General features: G+C 38.6%; 2 protein-coding genes across 2 annotated transcripts; one reads left to right on the top strand and one right to left on the bottom strand.

Moving 5' to 3' along the window:
- The first annotated feature begins 1842 nt into the window (after positions 1-1842).
- LOC124542523 (piggyBac transposable element-derived protein 4-like) lies at positions 1843-4348 on the top strand. The gene is made up of 3 exons (XM_047120467.1): positions 1843-2611; positions 3687-3746; positions 4167-4348. The coding sequence occupies exons 1-3, from the start codon at positions 1843-1845 to the stop codon at positions 4346-4348; spliced, it is 1011 nt and encodes a 336-aa protein (XP_046976423.1).
- A 2323-nt stretch (positions 4349-6671) lies between these two features.
- On the bottom strand, positions 6672-13956 carry LOC124542522 (protein ALP1-like). The gene is made up of 5 exons (XM_047120466.1): positions 13013-13956; positions 12539-12830; positions 10016-12191; positions 8119-8981; positions 6672-6700 (listed from the first exon to the last, which is right to left on the bottom strand). Exons 3-5 carry the CDS (start codon positions 10321-10323, stop codon positions 6672-6674), a joined length of 1200 nt encoding a protein of 399 aa, XP_046976422.1. The 5' UTR covers positions 10324-12191; positions 12539-12830; positions 13013-13956.
- Positions 13957-15667: the final 1711 nt, after the last annotated feature.

Genomic DNA, 15667 nt, shown 5'->3' with positions numbered 1-15667 from the left:
GTGAGCTATGTACAAGTGAAAAGAGAGGGTAAACTGTGTACAGTGAAGTGCAAAATATGCCCGGAGCATAAAATTCATGCAAAATTATATAACTGTACACTTATTTTAGATGAAGAAGAAGAAAATGTTCTCTCTGTGAGGTGCGAAGACTGTGTAGCTTCCCAGGGGGGATGTAAACATGCAATTGCATTTCTTATGTGGATTCATCGCAGAAGTGAAGAACCTTCCTGCACTTCTATCGAGTGTTACTGGAAGAAGTCAAAACTTTCCAGGGTTGGTAGTAGCCTTAACACATTCAATGCCAAAAACACGGCGCCGTGGAGATGTAACTGGCCGAGTACACGGCGCCGTGTGGGGGCGGGGGGCCGAGTAAACGGCGCCGTGTGGGGGCCGGGGGCCGCATACACGGCGCCGTGTCTCGCGACTCGTTTGTTTCTATGCATTAGTATAGCTCCGGCAATTGTTATAGCAGTACGTATTTTACGTGGCCATACACTCGATATAATAAGCGTCGAAAACAACTATTGGATTTTGATTCGCGCTTTTATTTTATAAAATAGAGACGTTTGAAAATTACACTTATTTACTCTAAAATGACTGACAAACCAGGCCCTTCCAAGCGCTCTAGTAGCCGTTTAACTTCGTGTTCCCGTACTAAAAATGCCCTTAAAATGAGTACATATAGTAGTGTGGAAGATTTTGAATATTCGAGTGAAGAAGATGCGTTTTCTCAATGTTGTGATGAAGACGATGTGAGCCGTGGAGAAGAAGGTAGCGATAACAGTGATGATAGTATTTTTGAAACTAGGCGCCGTAATCGAAGAGACAAACTTCAGCCGCCAGAATGTCAGAAGAGTTCAGAGCAAGTACACAATTTATTATTATGTGATAGAGAAGAACGCAATAAAGAGAAACTTACTCAAGAAGTATCTCCAGATTACCAAATGGCTACCTCCCCTTCTATCTTAGAAGTTTATGGAGAACTACCTCACATACCTGACAATTTACTGAATACTTCAGCAACTCCATCTGTATCCATGTTAATGTCCGATGCCCCTTCGTTTAATTTTCCTTGTGAAGATTTGCCACAAAGGTTACCGTTAAACGAAAATGCACATTCGTCATTATTCTCTTTTTTTATGGTATAGGTTGGCGGACGAGCATATGGGCCACCTGATGGTAAGTGGTCACCATCACCCATAGACAATGACGCTGTGAGAAATATTAACTATTCCTTACATCGTCACTGCGCCACTAACCTTGGGAACTAAGATGTTATGTCCCTTGTGCCTGAAGTTACACTGGCTCACTCACCCTTCAAACCGGAACACAACAATACTGACTACTGTTATTTGGCGGTAGAATAACTGATGAGTGGGTGGTACCTACCCAGACGGGCTCGCACAAAGCCCTACCACCAAGTAAATCTCGCAATCTACAGTTGTAAGACCAGACGAAGTACCATCTGGAAGTGGAGCTACATCTCTTTGGAGTACAGATGGGAGGATGAATATCATAGAGTTCACCAAAACCCAAGAATTGTTAGTGCCAGCTCCATCTGATCCATTTGAGACATTCCGCTTACTATTAGATGATAATATTCTAGATTTGATAGTGCGTGAAACTAATGTCAATGCCAATCGTGTACTACAGGCTCCAGGTGTCAAAAAATACTCTAGAATAACAGCCTGGAAAGAGTTAACAAGAGCTGAGCTATTAACATTTCTTGGATTAGTCTTGCACACAGGCACTATTCGACTGAATAGATTATGTGATTATTAGAAAAAGCATTGGCTTTTTAATATTCCTTGCTTTGCGCAATTTATGTCACGCAATCGCTTCATGTTGATATTACGTTGTCTTCATTTTTCCTCTGAAATATCTACGGAAGACCGACTGGCTAAAATTCGTCCTATAGTAGACCACTTTAATAAAAAAATGAATGAAATTTATTATCCGGGCAAACAATTGTCGCTAGATGAATCGATGGTGCTATGGTGTGGACGCTTACAGTTTAGGCAATATATTAAAAATAAGCGGCACAAATACGGAATCAAATTGTACGTACTTGCAGAACCAGAGGGTACCGTACTAAAATTTCAAATCTATGGTGGTGCAGGGGATGATACATCCGGCATAGGACATACTCAAAAAATTGTACTGAAGTTACTTGAAGACAAATTGGACTCAGGACACAGCGTCTATATGGACAATTACTATAATTCATATGATTTGGCTACAAAATTATTAGATCGTCAAACTTACTGCACTGGTATCTTAAATAAAAATCGAAAAGGCAATCCGATAGATCTCGCTACGGTTACACTCCGTAAAGGAGAAAATAAATCATTATTTTTAAATGGTGTACATATCGGCAAATGGAGGGACAAGCGATACGTACTGTATATATCAACAGAGCATGACAACGAAATGATGGAAGTCACCGATAAAAGAGGAAATGTTATTGTGAAGCCAGCAGCAATTATACACTATAATAAATTTATGTCTGGTGTTGATTTGCAGGATCAAATGGTTTCCTACTATCCTTGCGAAAGGAAAACTATGAGGTGGTACAAAAATATTTTTATCCATACACTACAGATGAGTGTTAGTAATGCTTTTTATTTGTATAATAAATTTAGTAATAATACCAAAGTTAATTTTTATGATTTTCGTATGCATATTTTAGAAAAATTATTACCAAAACCACCACAAACAGCTGAAAAACTGTCTCTTAGACATACTCTTACGAAAATCGAAAACGTAAAGATGCGACAAAAAAAGAAGGTAATAAGATTAGAACTATCACAGAGGTAATAAGAAAAGAGTGTAAAAGTTGCAAAGAAAAGAAAAATAGAGTTGCCACTTTGTACGAATGCAAAAGCTGCGTTGGAAGTCCAGGATTTTCATAGAGTGTTTCTTTAAAGTTCATTTATAACCTTCGTTTTTTTTAGTAGTTGATGTGCACCGAATATTTAAGTTTATCTTTTTGTTGATTTCTTATATTTTAATGTGTTTTTTTTTAAATTAAACTTATGGTGATATGAGGCACATTATGTTTATTTTAAGTTCTTGTTTTAGTCAAGCATAATCATATTAAGCCAATGTTTATTTAAAGTTCATTTAGTTATTTAGTTTTTTATTTTATTTTAGTTTGATTGATTTATTTTAATTAAGTTGATGATTCTCAATTATAATTACGTTTACTATGTTCCTTTAACATGATTTCATTGTTTTTTTTTTTTTTGTTTTATATAACCCTTTTTTTCAGTTTATTTATATTTTTCGTTACTTTTCCCAATAATGTGTGTTTTGATTAAATATCTTTTAATTATACATTTTGGTTTTATTTTTAATATCGTATATAATTATAATTCCATAAAGTAAAAAATAAATGTAATTACACGGAGCCGTGTAACTGGCCACCAACACCTATGTGGGCCAAGTACACGGCGCCGTGACTTTGATTTTTTTTTAAGAAAACCGTATCGCATTCTTATAATTGTTATCAAAATAATGTTAACACTTAATTACTACTAATACAAAAACTCAAATCATCTGGCCACACTGATACGTTTCTTACAATAAAGTGCATTTGAGATAAGAATCTCGCCGGAAACGTGGCATTGAATGTGTTAAATACATTACGGCCAAAGAACTTTCAAAGGGTAATCCTGTATTTCCAGGGAATTCATCTGCTCTCAAGAAGTTTTTACAAGAAGCTAAGAAGAGAAAAATTGCAGATTGTGAGCTTTTGAAATATCAACCCACACATTGTGTGAGTGATGTAGAAGCTATTTCAATGCACCAACTTGCATATAGTCATAAAGAGAAAGATGTGGAAGATTTTTTGGGAAAAATATAGATAGCAGAGTCTGTAATACAGAAAATAGAGGAATTAACTAGGGAGCAATCAAAAAGTGCTCTTTGGTTCGAATTAAGATATGGTCGACTAACTGCTTCTAAAGCATTTGAAGTAAGCAGATGCAAAACAAGTGATGGAACACTTATAGCTGTCATACTTGGTGGCAAAATACCCGACACGCAATCTATGAAGCGTGGCCGCAGTTTAGAAGATGATGTGAGGAAAACTGTGATAGAGAAATTAAGAAAACCAATTTATAAATGTGGTCTCTTATTGAGCTCTAAATACCCAATGATTGCAGGTTCCCCAGATGGAATTTTTGAAGATGGCATTATAGAAATGAAATGTCCTGTTAATGAAAAGAACTATGTCAAGAATGGACAAGCCACAGAAAAATACAACGCACAAATGCAAATTCAAATGTACGGCTCAATTTATACTAGCGCAGAGTCGAAGCGCATCGAAGCGTCTATCCAAAACTGAACATAACAAATTCAACCTTAGCGCCATGTCGTAACGCACACATTACTACTGAGATTTTAAAAAGACGCGCGCATTCTTCGGAGTTCGCGCGTCTGCGCATGATCAACGCTGATTGGTGCGCGCGCATTCTCGCGAATCCATGCGCCCACTAGCGAACCTACGCGTCATCAGTCGGGAATTGGCCTGCGTCGTGTTGATCAAGATGGACTCGGACGAAAAATTAATTTATCTGGTGCAAAAATATGAATGCCTATTTAATCCCAAAGCTAAAAATTACAGTGATAAACATTCGAAAAATAACGCTTGGGAAAAAGTTAGCGGGGAAATGAAATTAACTGGTAAGTAAAACAAGTATTTATTATTTATTACACAATATTTTCGCTGCCGTGCGATGTTGCTGTTGGGGTGCGGCGTGGGGTGGCGCCAAAAAAATATGTTTGACAATTTAATTGTCAAACATATTTTTATCTCTTGCTTAACATCGTGATTTTTTTTTTTTTTTTATGGCATAGGTAGCAAACGAGCAGGAGGCTCACCTGATGGAAAGTGACTACCACCGCCCATGGACATCTGCAACACCAGGGGGCTTGCAGGTGCGTTGCCGGCCTTTCAAAAAGGAGTACGCTCTTTTCTTGAAGGTTCCCATGTCGTATCGGTTCGGAAAAACCGCCGGCGAAAGCTGGTTCCGCAAAGTGGTTGTGCGAGGCAGAAAATGTCTGAGAAATCGCGCTGTTGTGGATTTTCGGACATCAAGGTGGTGCGGGTGAAACTTAGAATTTTGGCGAGATGTCCGAAGGTGAAATTCAGCAGCCGAGATTAATCGGAACAATTCCTCGGAACATTCCCCGTGAAAAATTCGGTAGAAGATGCAGAGTGATCCGACATCTCTACGCAAAGCCAAAGGAGCAAGGAGATCGGAAAGGGCTTGATCGTCGATAACTCGAGCCGCTCTACGTTGGATGCGGTCAAATGGAAGGAGCTGGTACTGGGGAGCACCCGCCCAGAGGTGAGAGCAGTACTCCATGTGAGGCCGAATTTGCGCCTTGTAAAGTTTAAGGCGATGGGCCGACGTGAAATACTGTCTCGCCTTACTGAGCACGCCCAGCTTTTTTGAAGCCAATTTGGCTTTGCCTTCCAATTGACCGCGGAACTGAACGAGGCTCGAAATATCAACGCCAAGTATTCCGATACTACCTGTAGCGGCTATCGGAATGTTCTCAAATCGTGGAGATACGACAAATGGTGTTTTTTTAGCGGTTAACGAGCGAACTTGCGTCTTTTTGGGGTTGAAATGGACTAGATTTAGCCGGCCCCAATTCGAGACTTCGTTTAATGAAGACTCGATTTCAGACACAAGTTTGTTCCGGTTCTCTTCGACGTTTTCCCGAAAAATATTAGCGCGGCCGGTGTATAAGGTGTCAACGGTACTGTCGTCTGCATAGCAATGAATGTTCCCAATTTGCAACAAATCATTGATATGCAGAAGAAACAAAGTGGGTGATAGAACGCAGCCTTGTAGAACACCAGCATTGACGAATTTTAAGTCGGAGCATGCACCGTCGACAACGACCTTGATGCTCCGATCTGCCAAAAAGCTGGTAATCCAATTGCATAATTTCCCGGGAAGCCCATAGGAAGGAAGCTTCGAAAGAAGCGCTTTGTGCCACACGCGATCGAAGGCCTTCGCTATGTCCAAGCTGGCTGCTAATGCCTCACCCTTGCTCTCAACTGCTTCAGCCCATCTATGAGTAAGGTAAACTAGAAGATCACCGGCCGACCGACCCCGACGGAAATCGTACTGGCGGTCGCTAATCAGCTGGTTCTCCTCTAGATACCGCAGGAGCTGGCAGTTTATAAGGGACTCCATTATCTTGGAGAGCAAGGAGGTGATGGCTATAGGCCTATAATTGGACGGGTCTGAGCGGTTGCCTTTTTTAGGGATCGGATGCACCAAAGCTGTCTTCCAGGAATTCGGGACGACGCCTAATGTGTAGGATTGCCGGAAAAGACGCGTTAAGACTGGTGCCAACTCGGGAGCACATGTCCGTAGCACGATTGGAGGGATACCATCGGGTCCGCTCGACTTATGAATGTCCAAGGAAAGAAGTGCTTTACGAACTGCATTTTGCCGGAATTTAACCTCCGGCATCGTGGTATCACACCGCAGAATTGTCGGTGGAGACTTTCCTTGGTCATCCAGAGTCGAGTTCGACGCGAAGAGCTAGCCTAGAAGATCAGCTTTCTCTTTCGCGGTATGGGCCAATGACTCACCGTCTCTGTGCAGAGATGGAAAAGATGGCTGACAGAAATTCCCTAAGACAGCCTAAGCGAGAGACCAAAACGCTCGTGTTCCTGAAGGGAGACGCACCAGTCTCTCGCCAATTCTGCCAATGTACTCCGTCTTCGCCCTAGCAATCACGTTTTTGAGGGACCTAGAGGCAGAGTTGTATTCCTTTTTAAATGCGCTGGTATTTACATCACGAGACGCAGATGCATTAGCCCAGGTTTGATAGCGTTCCCACTTTCGGCGTGATGCCGTTTTGCAGAAGCGACCAAACCAAGGCTGGGACTTGCCACCGATGGGTACTGCAGAGTAAGGAATGAATAGTTCCATACCCTGAAGCACCACATCGGCAACAGAGTCAGCAGCAGCGTTCGGATCATCCGGCGAGAAACAAATCTGCCCCCATGGGTAAGATGCAAAAAAAGACCGCATCCCATCCCAATCTGCTGACTTGTAGTGCCATACTCGGCGGCACCCAACAAAGCGAGGCCGTGAGTACCGCACAACCGGCACTGTACTCCGGACGAGACAGCGGTCAGACGAGCCCAGAGGGGGATCTACGATAACCTGATAGCCATCCGGATGCGAAGTCAGCAGAAGGTCTAACAGGGAAGATGTATGATCCTCCACATCCGGTATTCGCGTTGGCGACTTGACCAGTTGTGTCAGATCATATGCTAGAGTGAAGTCCAGAACAGATCTACCCGCATGATCGGTGGTGCGTGAGCCGAGCCATTCTGCGTGGTGAGCATTAAAGTCACCCAGAATAATGATCTCTGCGGATGGAATCTGCTGCAGCACGGAATCTGTAGCCATTTGGACGTGCTCAACCAGTCGGTCGGTTTCGGCATTACCGCTATGGGACCTATAAAGGCATGCATAGATTCGCGGATGGTCATCGCAGTCTACACGCAGCCAGATAATCGATAGGTCCTGTCCTTCAAGGCTGCCGAGGCGTCGAGAACAGATATCATCTCTGACGTAAACGCATACCCCAGCTCGTGGTATAAAGGAATGTTCCAGGGTACGAGAGAAAAGTCGTATCGGCAGGAGAAGATATCTGGGTCTCGGTTAGAAAGAGCAAGGCCGGCTTCGCCGTTTCCAGATGGTAGTGAACGGCGTTGAGGTTGGAGTTGAGTCCCCTTATGTTGCAGAAATCCACAGCGAGGGTGGTAGGGGTTGCCTTATGATGCCTGCTCCGTTTGCCCCGAACAGTGGCGAGCGCAAAATTGCCCCCCCCCCCCAGAATTCGGAGGGCAGCCTGGGCATCCCTGCTCAGGTGGTGTATGTCCTGAGCATGGATGCCCAGAGAGGGATTCTCCACCGCTGTCGCTGATGGTACCCTCCTGGGGTAATTTTACCAAATTCTGCACAACCATCAAGTTTTGGGGGGGAGGGGGATTGGGCCTCCGGAACTCTTACTTACCGGACGAAACGCGGTAGCATAACTACCACTTTACGCTGATTTTAAGTGAGAGAGTGGTACTTCCCCGGGCGTGCCGGCCGAAGTTCTCTCTGATATTCATCGCGTCCACATTTTGATTACCGGTTATGTCCATGTCTTGGCTGTCAAATGAATAATTTTGTAAAATGTTATTATTAGACAGGGCAACGTCTTCAGACTCAAAATCTCCCAAAGTGTAATTATGCAGGCACGTGAATGCAAGAATCATCGTATCTAAAAACTTTGGTTGCATTCTTATACGTTTTTGAAAAACTTCAAATTTCTGTTGTAATATTCCGAATGAACTTTCCACTAGACGCCTTGCTCGACTTAAACGATAATTGAAGATTTTCTTCTCGCTATCGTTTAACACCTGACTTCCAGGATAAGGTCTCATAATGTGTTCACACAATGGGAATGCTTCGTCCCCAACAAAAACATGAGGAACTGGTACTCTCGTACCTGGCAAGCATTTATTTGGCGGTATACCAAGCATATTATTTTGTAATAGTCCAAATGTGGAACTGCTTAATATGCCGCTATCGTTGTTACGCCCAAATGCTCCAATATCTACTACAATAAATTTATATTTAGCGTCAGTAATAGCTAACAAAACAGTGCTGAAAAACTTTTTATAATTGTAGTAGAGACTTCCGCTATTCCAGGGTGCCCTTATATTGACATGTTTACCGTCAATCGCTCCTATACAATTAGGATAATTCCATAACCTTCTAAAATCATCCTCGATTTTAACCCATGATTCTGTCGTTGGTTTTGGCATAACAATGGGTCGTAAATATTTCCAAATTGCGGCACAAATTTCGTGTACAATCATCCAAACTGTAGCATAGCCCATTCGAAAAGTATGAGCCAGTGCTTTGAAACTGATAGCAGTAGTTAGGAATCTGTAACAAATTAATGAAGTTTACTAGATACATATTTTTATTAAACGGTTTTTTTTTCTAGTGTCCGAATGTCTGAAACAATGGAAGAAACTTCGTGACTGTTACAAAAAGGCTCTTAGATTGAGACAATATAAAAGCGGTTCTGCGCGAAAAACTGAAAAACCAATTAAATTTGAGAAGGAGTTAGAATTTTTAAAGCCATACCTACAGGACAGATCACAGACATCAAACCTTGATTTTTCTGATAATAGTTTAGACATAGACACAGAAGACATCTCTATTATAGAGTCACAAACATGTGACGTCGGGGAAAGTTCACGCTCTGATTCGGCATTATCAAATCATACTACCAAAAATAAACCACTACCTCTATCGGAAAAATTATTCAGACAATATGTCGAGGCCAAAGGAAAGGAAGAAGATCCATTAGATGCGTTTTTTCTATCAATGAGTAAATCAGTAAAAAAGATGCCCATACGAACTCAAGCTGAATTAAAACGGGCAATACTTGGTCTGGTTACTGACGCAGAAGTAAAACTTGCTTCCGAGGAAAGCAGCATTACTCCATCATCTATGATTAACTGCTATGGAACACAACAACAGCAAATTTATTCCTCACCATCAACTTCTACTTGCATCACACCCACTACTTATTGTCCACCATCTACTTCAACCACGCCACCCAACCATTCAAATTACGGCACTATATCCAACACAACAGCATCTGCTCCACCATCACCTTACATACCACAACCTATTTCGAGAACACAGCAACAGCGGCAATCAAAATTTGACGAATTCGAATTTACTTATAATGACTGATTATAATGACCATAATAATTGTGATTTTACATGGTGAAGAATTATTGCAAATTTTTAAATAAAGAGTCTTGAAATACAAGCTTGTTTAATTATGCTATTCTATCTAAGGGATGATAATTGATAAAATTTAAGTTGAACAACCAAGAAGCGTTTAACACCTTGTGCGTAAGTTAGTCAAAGTGTTTACAATCGTAAGAAAGCTTAAAACTCACCTTAAGCAGACTGATATTCGCTCTTCAACGGAAATGGGTATCGTTAGATTTGTTTCTTGTTTCTCAATGTGTGGTCTCAAAATATTAACTAGATTTGTAAATTGATCGTAGTCCATTTTATAATAGTCGTAAAAAAAACTCGGGTATCTATATAAATCAATACAAAAAGTAGCAAATTCACCACAAATACGTCTTTTCTTCCACAAGTTGTGAACACTATAATTCCGCTTTCTTTTTTTTCTATCTTCGTTTTCTTGTTCTTCAACTTCCGATATAAGTAATATCATAGCAAGATCAATGTCAACCATTTTACACGCGGTTCAGCTACGAGAGTCAACTGGCAAGTGATTCAATAGCACCGCTGTTGACACGTAAAAGAGTGCGCGCGTATTCTCGCGAATACGCGCGCATTCGTGCGGCTTCGCTTTAGTTGCGAAGAATTTGACGCTTCGATGCGCTTCGACTCTGCGCTAGTATAAATTGACCCTACCTATCACAAAAGAAATATTGTTATTATTGTATAGCTGACCCTGACTATCCAAATAATAAAAAAGTGAATATAATAAAGGTATCATTCAACCTTACTTATGTTGAAGATTTAATTAATAAGTTAATAAACTTTTGGAAAATAAACATATACCCTTTATTATATCAAAGTGTAGAGTAAGTAAATGTGCTTATATGAAAAGGAGTGTTTATTTAAATAAAAAACTTTTTATTGAATTATAAACTAGTTTTATTTTATCAAAGAATCTTGCAAATTAACAAGCGCACATGCTATGATAATTATGTCATCTAGTATTTTAATAAATTTAAAATTAACACATGCATGTGGCTTGAGCATATAAAATTCATGTAAGCGCCTAATTACTCTTTCTACGTGAATTCTAAGGCTTGCAATCTGTTTTGTAACTCTTGCTTGGTTCTTTGTCATTTTTACCCCTGTTTCTACACTAGGAGGTCTTACCAGAGTTACATTAGCTTTCTGTAGAAATTTCTCTACATGTTTAAATCCCCTATCTGCCATTACTATCATGCCACTTTTTAATGTTTTTATAAAATCACACGATTCAAGTATACATGTGTCAGTTGTCTTCCCTCCAAATCCAGGAGAAATATAATTTATGAGTCCACTTGGTGTGCATATCAAATTTTTTTTTTTTTTTATGTTATAGGTTAGCGGACGAGCATATGGGCCACCTGATGGTAAGTGGTCATCATCACCCATAGACAATGACGCTGTGAGAAATATTAACTATTTCTTACATCGTCACTGCGCCACTAACCTTGGGAACTAAGATGTTATGTCCCTTGTGCCTGTAGTTACACTGGCTATCAAATACTTAATGGTATTTGCCTTTTTATACTCTGACCATGTCATGGCCTGGTTTATGGCCTTCGACGGTTTTTGCACCTCTATCTCAAGGCAATCTATGATACAACTGACATTATTGTATCTGTGTCTAAAAGCCATTGGTAAAGTCCTTTTTATCATATCTGTATCAAGTTCCACAATAAAAGGACGCACCAAACTAGCAATTAGAGGTATGTTTTTTAAAAATATCTTACTTAAAATTGCTGAAGTTGTTCCATATTCGTCTGCCAGCTGATTAAATGTAACATCTAATCTTATCTTGTTTAAACATAATAATAAATGATGTTTTGGAATTTATAGCTCATCTTTTAAAATATCAATTAAGTAATAACAGTTACTGGGAATACCAAGATACAAGCGTGGCTTTTTTTCAATTTTTTTAATTGTGTACTCCAACATCATATCAGCTTGACTTTTTCTTTTTTCTGCAATCAATTCACTATCTGAAGATGACTTCACTTGCAAAGAATGTACGGATGATGAACAACTAGAGGATGGCTCGCATGGTGTATATAAGGAAACATCACTATCTGAGTGCACTTCCTCAATCAACATTTTTTTTTTTAATTTTGTTCAGGTTTGAGCCAGAAGGATATAATTTTTTAATGGTTTCATCTTTAAATGGGGATGTAAAACTCGATGTTACTGATGGCTTCAAGGGTGACAATGCCTGGCTTACTGTTTTAATTCGGGTCTGACTTGCTTTGCTCCTGAACTTGTGTGTGATATGTACTTGAACTGATTTGTCCACTTTCTGTTCACATAAAGGTTCAGGCTCATTCTGTCTGATTGTATGAAAATCTGAAAAATAAAAAGAATTAGTAAAAAAAAAAGTAATTAGTTTCATAATCATTACTGAGAAATTATTGTAATGACAAATTAATGCAATATGTAATCAATCATACTTAAATCCTCACAGAGGGTGAATCAGATTATCAATATGAACAGCTCTTCCAATAGGACCAAAGCTGAAATTTGGCATTCCCATAAACCTTGCTGATGGGCCTAGCTCTTGTATTAAAATTTAAAACAAATAATTGAGTTCTCAGCATTGGTCCCATAGGAAAAGTTGTTCATATTGATGGTCTGAGTCACCCTCTGAGAAGTTTCTTAGCATAGTTGATTACACATTGCATATTTAAACATACCTGAGCTTGTATGTGGAATATCTTTGAGACTTTGCTAACAAGTTTGTTCTGGATTTTCCAGACGCTCCATATTTTTTTTTGTATTCTCTTCAAGACACTCTGCTATTATCTCCATTCTCTTTTTTTTAACATAAATGGTCGTTCTGTGCTGCTACATGTCCGTTTCCTTCTGCCTTCCTGACATTCAACTTTTTATTTTTTATTTACTTGGGGTACATCCTGGTTTCAATAGCACTTTTGATACTTTGCCCATGATATGATACTCAGTATAATTGAGCATATCATTAGGTAACTACAAAAAAAACAAGAAATAGTGCTTATTGTGTACAATAAATAATGTGGGATAACAGAACTCCATGAAAAACCTTTACTAAGATCTAACCTCAAACCATATTTACAAAAATTATGTAAGAAAAATAAATATCTTTTTCTATAATTACGTGTTCGCTGGATTGCATTTTATTTAATACTTACATCGAAATGGTCTTCACAAAAGTACATTCTTGAAATTGATGATAAACAATTTGCATCATTTCGCCTTGCAAGATTTAGCCACTTTTTCCTTACTTCTGCGTTGCTTGGGACAAATATAAATAATTTGTTTGGCGTTTTAATGCTTGTGCTTTCGCACTGGGGCACCATACAGTACTTATAATACGACGCATCCATTTTTTATCATGATATATCAACAATCGCCATACACAAACAGCTGTGTTTTGCACGGGATGATGTCACACTGACGCTATGACAGTTTTGAGCATTTTCGGTGGAAAATAAATGTCATTTTTATAAATGCAAAATACAAATTGAAAATCGATATATTTTCAAAAAATTATATTTTTTCCATGTATAATGGATACTCAGGTATATTAATTAGCAATCAATCAAATTTAGGCAACTACCCTATTTGTTATGTGGCAAAAACACAGTTTATGATGAGAACGACCAAATAAAACAATTAGCTCATAATTACTATGTACGCCATAAAATTAGAAATAAATAAATATTTTCTAGAAAAATAATGTTTTTGTTTATTCATGATATTAAAGTAACAGGTATTGGAAATATATTCATGTATTTATCGGATGACTTTTTTACCGTCGGGAAAATAAAGAGTGATTCTAGACCTTAAATACAACTTTTTCTATTGTTCCCATAGAAAAAGTTGTATTTGAGGTCTAGAATCACTCTCTTTATTTTCTCGACGGTAAAAAGTCATCCTGTCTATGTAGGTAGCTTGGTACGATACGTCTGTGTGTGTGTGTGTGTGTATTTGCTACTAAGTAGTATGGGGTCAGGGAACTAGATGGCGGTATAAAATACAAAATCGAGAGATGGCTATCTATACGTAGTACTTATACTCATCTATGGCCTCAACGGTCACTAACGTGTTGGAAGTGGCGTGCGCCGCTGTGTACAAAAAAAAAACGTGAAATGTAATTGTGTCTCAGGAGGATACTCTTAGTTGTTTTTGTAATTATTTTTTACTAAAGGTAAGCAAATATAGTTATTATTGTATTTTAAAATGTTTTTCATTGCAAGATTATTATATATTTGATAAAATTAATTGTTTGTGGAAATAGTCCTTTGGGGCACTTTGATATGGTAATGTGCGGGGTACGTATATATAATGATACGTATCTATCTGCCCCTCTAGTGTATTAAAGTGCCCCGACAAAAATAATAGTTTTTTTTTCTTTTTTTTCAGAAAATGGTGCGCACGTATAAACCCAAAACTGATAGAAAAAATATCAATGAAGAAAACATTGAAGATGCAATACGTGAAGTATTGTCAAAGACTTTATCTATACGCAAAGCAGCCGACAAATATGGCATAAAAACTGCAACCCTACAACATCGCATAGAAAAGGCCAGAAAATCATTTGAAGCTACCAGAACATTATCTACAAATGAAGCATCCCCTTCATTACAAACAGAATCTTCTTTATCACAAGCAGGTCCATCTTCATCACAAATAGCACCATCTATGGAGATGGCACAAATAGCATCTTTTTCAGCACACACTACTACTGCAGATTTATCATCACACACTGCTACATCCACTTCATCAAACGTTTATAGTTCCAAGTATACCGTTGCACAAACCGAACAAGAAAAGGCATTGACTCAATATTTATTGAATTGCAGTAAAATGCACTACGGCCTTACATTGAAACAGCTTTTGGCTTTGGCATACGAGTACGCAGAATCCTCAGGGTGTAATTATCCAAAATCCTGGAAAGAAAATAAATGCGCTGGAAAAGATTGGGCAGCTGGCTTCAGGAAGAGAAACCCAGATTTGAGTCTACGAAAACCAGAAAACACAAGCGCAGCAAAAAGCTTTGCTTTCAATAAAACTGCTGTAGCTCAATTTCATGATAATTACGAACGCATTATGGGACAATACAATTTTACACCCGATCGAATTATAAACTTAGACGAAACAGGCATAAGCACGGTCCTTTTCACTCCTAAAGTTATTGCTGGAAGAAAACAAAGACAAGTGGGAAAAATAGTTTCTGCAGAACGCGGAGAGTTAGTTATTTTTTGTTCTTCTCTTCCTCCAGTTTATGACTTTCCAAGAGTTCACTATAAAGATCACTTCCTAAATGGTGCCCCTGACGGAAGTCTAGGGTTGGCAAACAGAAGTGGTTGGATGACATCAGAATTGTTTATAAGAGTTTTGAAACACATTCAACGCATTCAACGCCTTACTTCGAGCAATAAGGATAACCCGATTCTAATCATTTAGTAGCGTCAATGAAGCCTTTGCTTCGAAAGTCCTCAAGAACAGCTCCGATTTTGATGTTTTTTTTTAAAAAATTTTGTTTTTTTATATTATTTAAAATCAGAAACCTCTTAGAGCGGGGACGGAACTATTTATATTGTTTAAACAATATCAACGATATTTATATAAAAAATTAAGTTTGGTCTCTATTTTTTTGTAAAAAAATCTCCATATAATAATCTCATTGTAACAAATAGTTGTTACAAAGAAGTTTTTAACAACAATTTAATATTAAAATATTTTTTTTTTTTTTAAATATATATGTCAAGGCGATTTTCTTCACTAATTTTTTAAATAGAATTATTTAGCTAAAGAAGCAGCGCATCCGTAACAACATATAT

Source organism: Vanessa cardui, chromosome W (genome assembly GCF_905220365.1).
Source record: "Vanessa cardui chromosome W, ilVanCard2.1, whole genome shotgun sequence".
NCBI lineage: Eukaryota > Metazoa > Arthropoda > Insecta > Lepidoptera > Nymphalidae > Vanessa > Vanessa cardui.
The sequence above is the reverse complement of the archived record's forward strand: the minus strand, read 5'-3'. Positions and strand labels throughout refer to the sequence as shown.

Coding starts and splice junctions, on each gene's coding strand:
- LOC124542523 (XM_047120467.1), top strand. CDS start 1,843: ATGTTGATATTACGTTGTCTTCATTTTTCCTCTGAAATATCTACGGAA. Junction 2,612..3,686: donor TACACTACAGATGAGTGTTA/GTAATGCTTTTT, acceptor CTGTATTTCCAG/GGAATTCATCTGCTCTCAAG. Junction 3,747..4,166: donor GAAGAGAAAAATTGCAGATT/GTGAGCTTTTGA, acceptor CAATGATTGCAG/GTTCCCCAGATGGAATTTTT.
- LOC124542522 (XM_047120466.1), bottom strand. CDS start 10,323: ATGGTTGACATTGATCTTGCTATGATATTACTTATATCGGAAGTTGAA. Junction 8,982..10,015: donor CGAATATCAGTCTGCTTAAG/GTGAGTTTTAAG, acceptor AATTTGTTACAG/ATTCCTAACTACTGCTATCA. Junction 6,701..8,118: donor CGGCCGGCACGCCCGGGGAA/GTACCACTCTCT, acceptor GTCTCCCTTCAG/GAACACGAGCGTTTTGGTCT.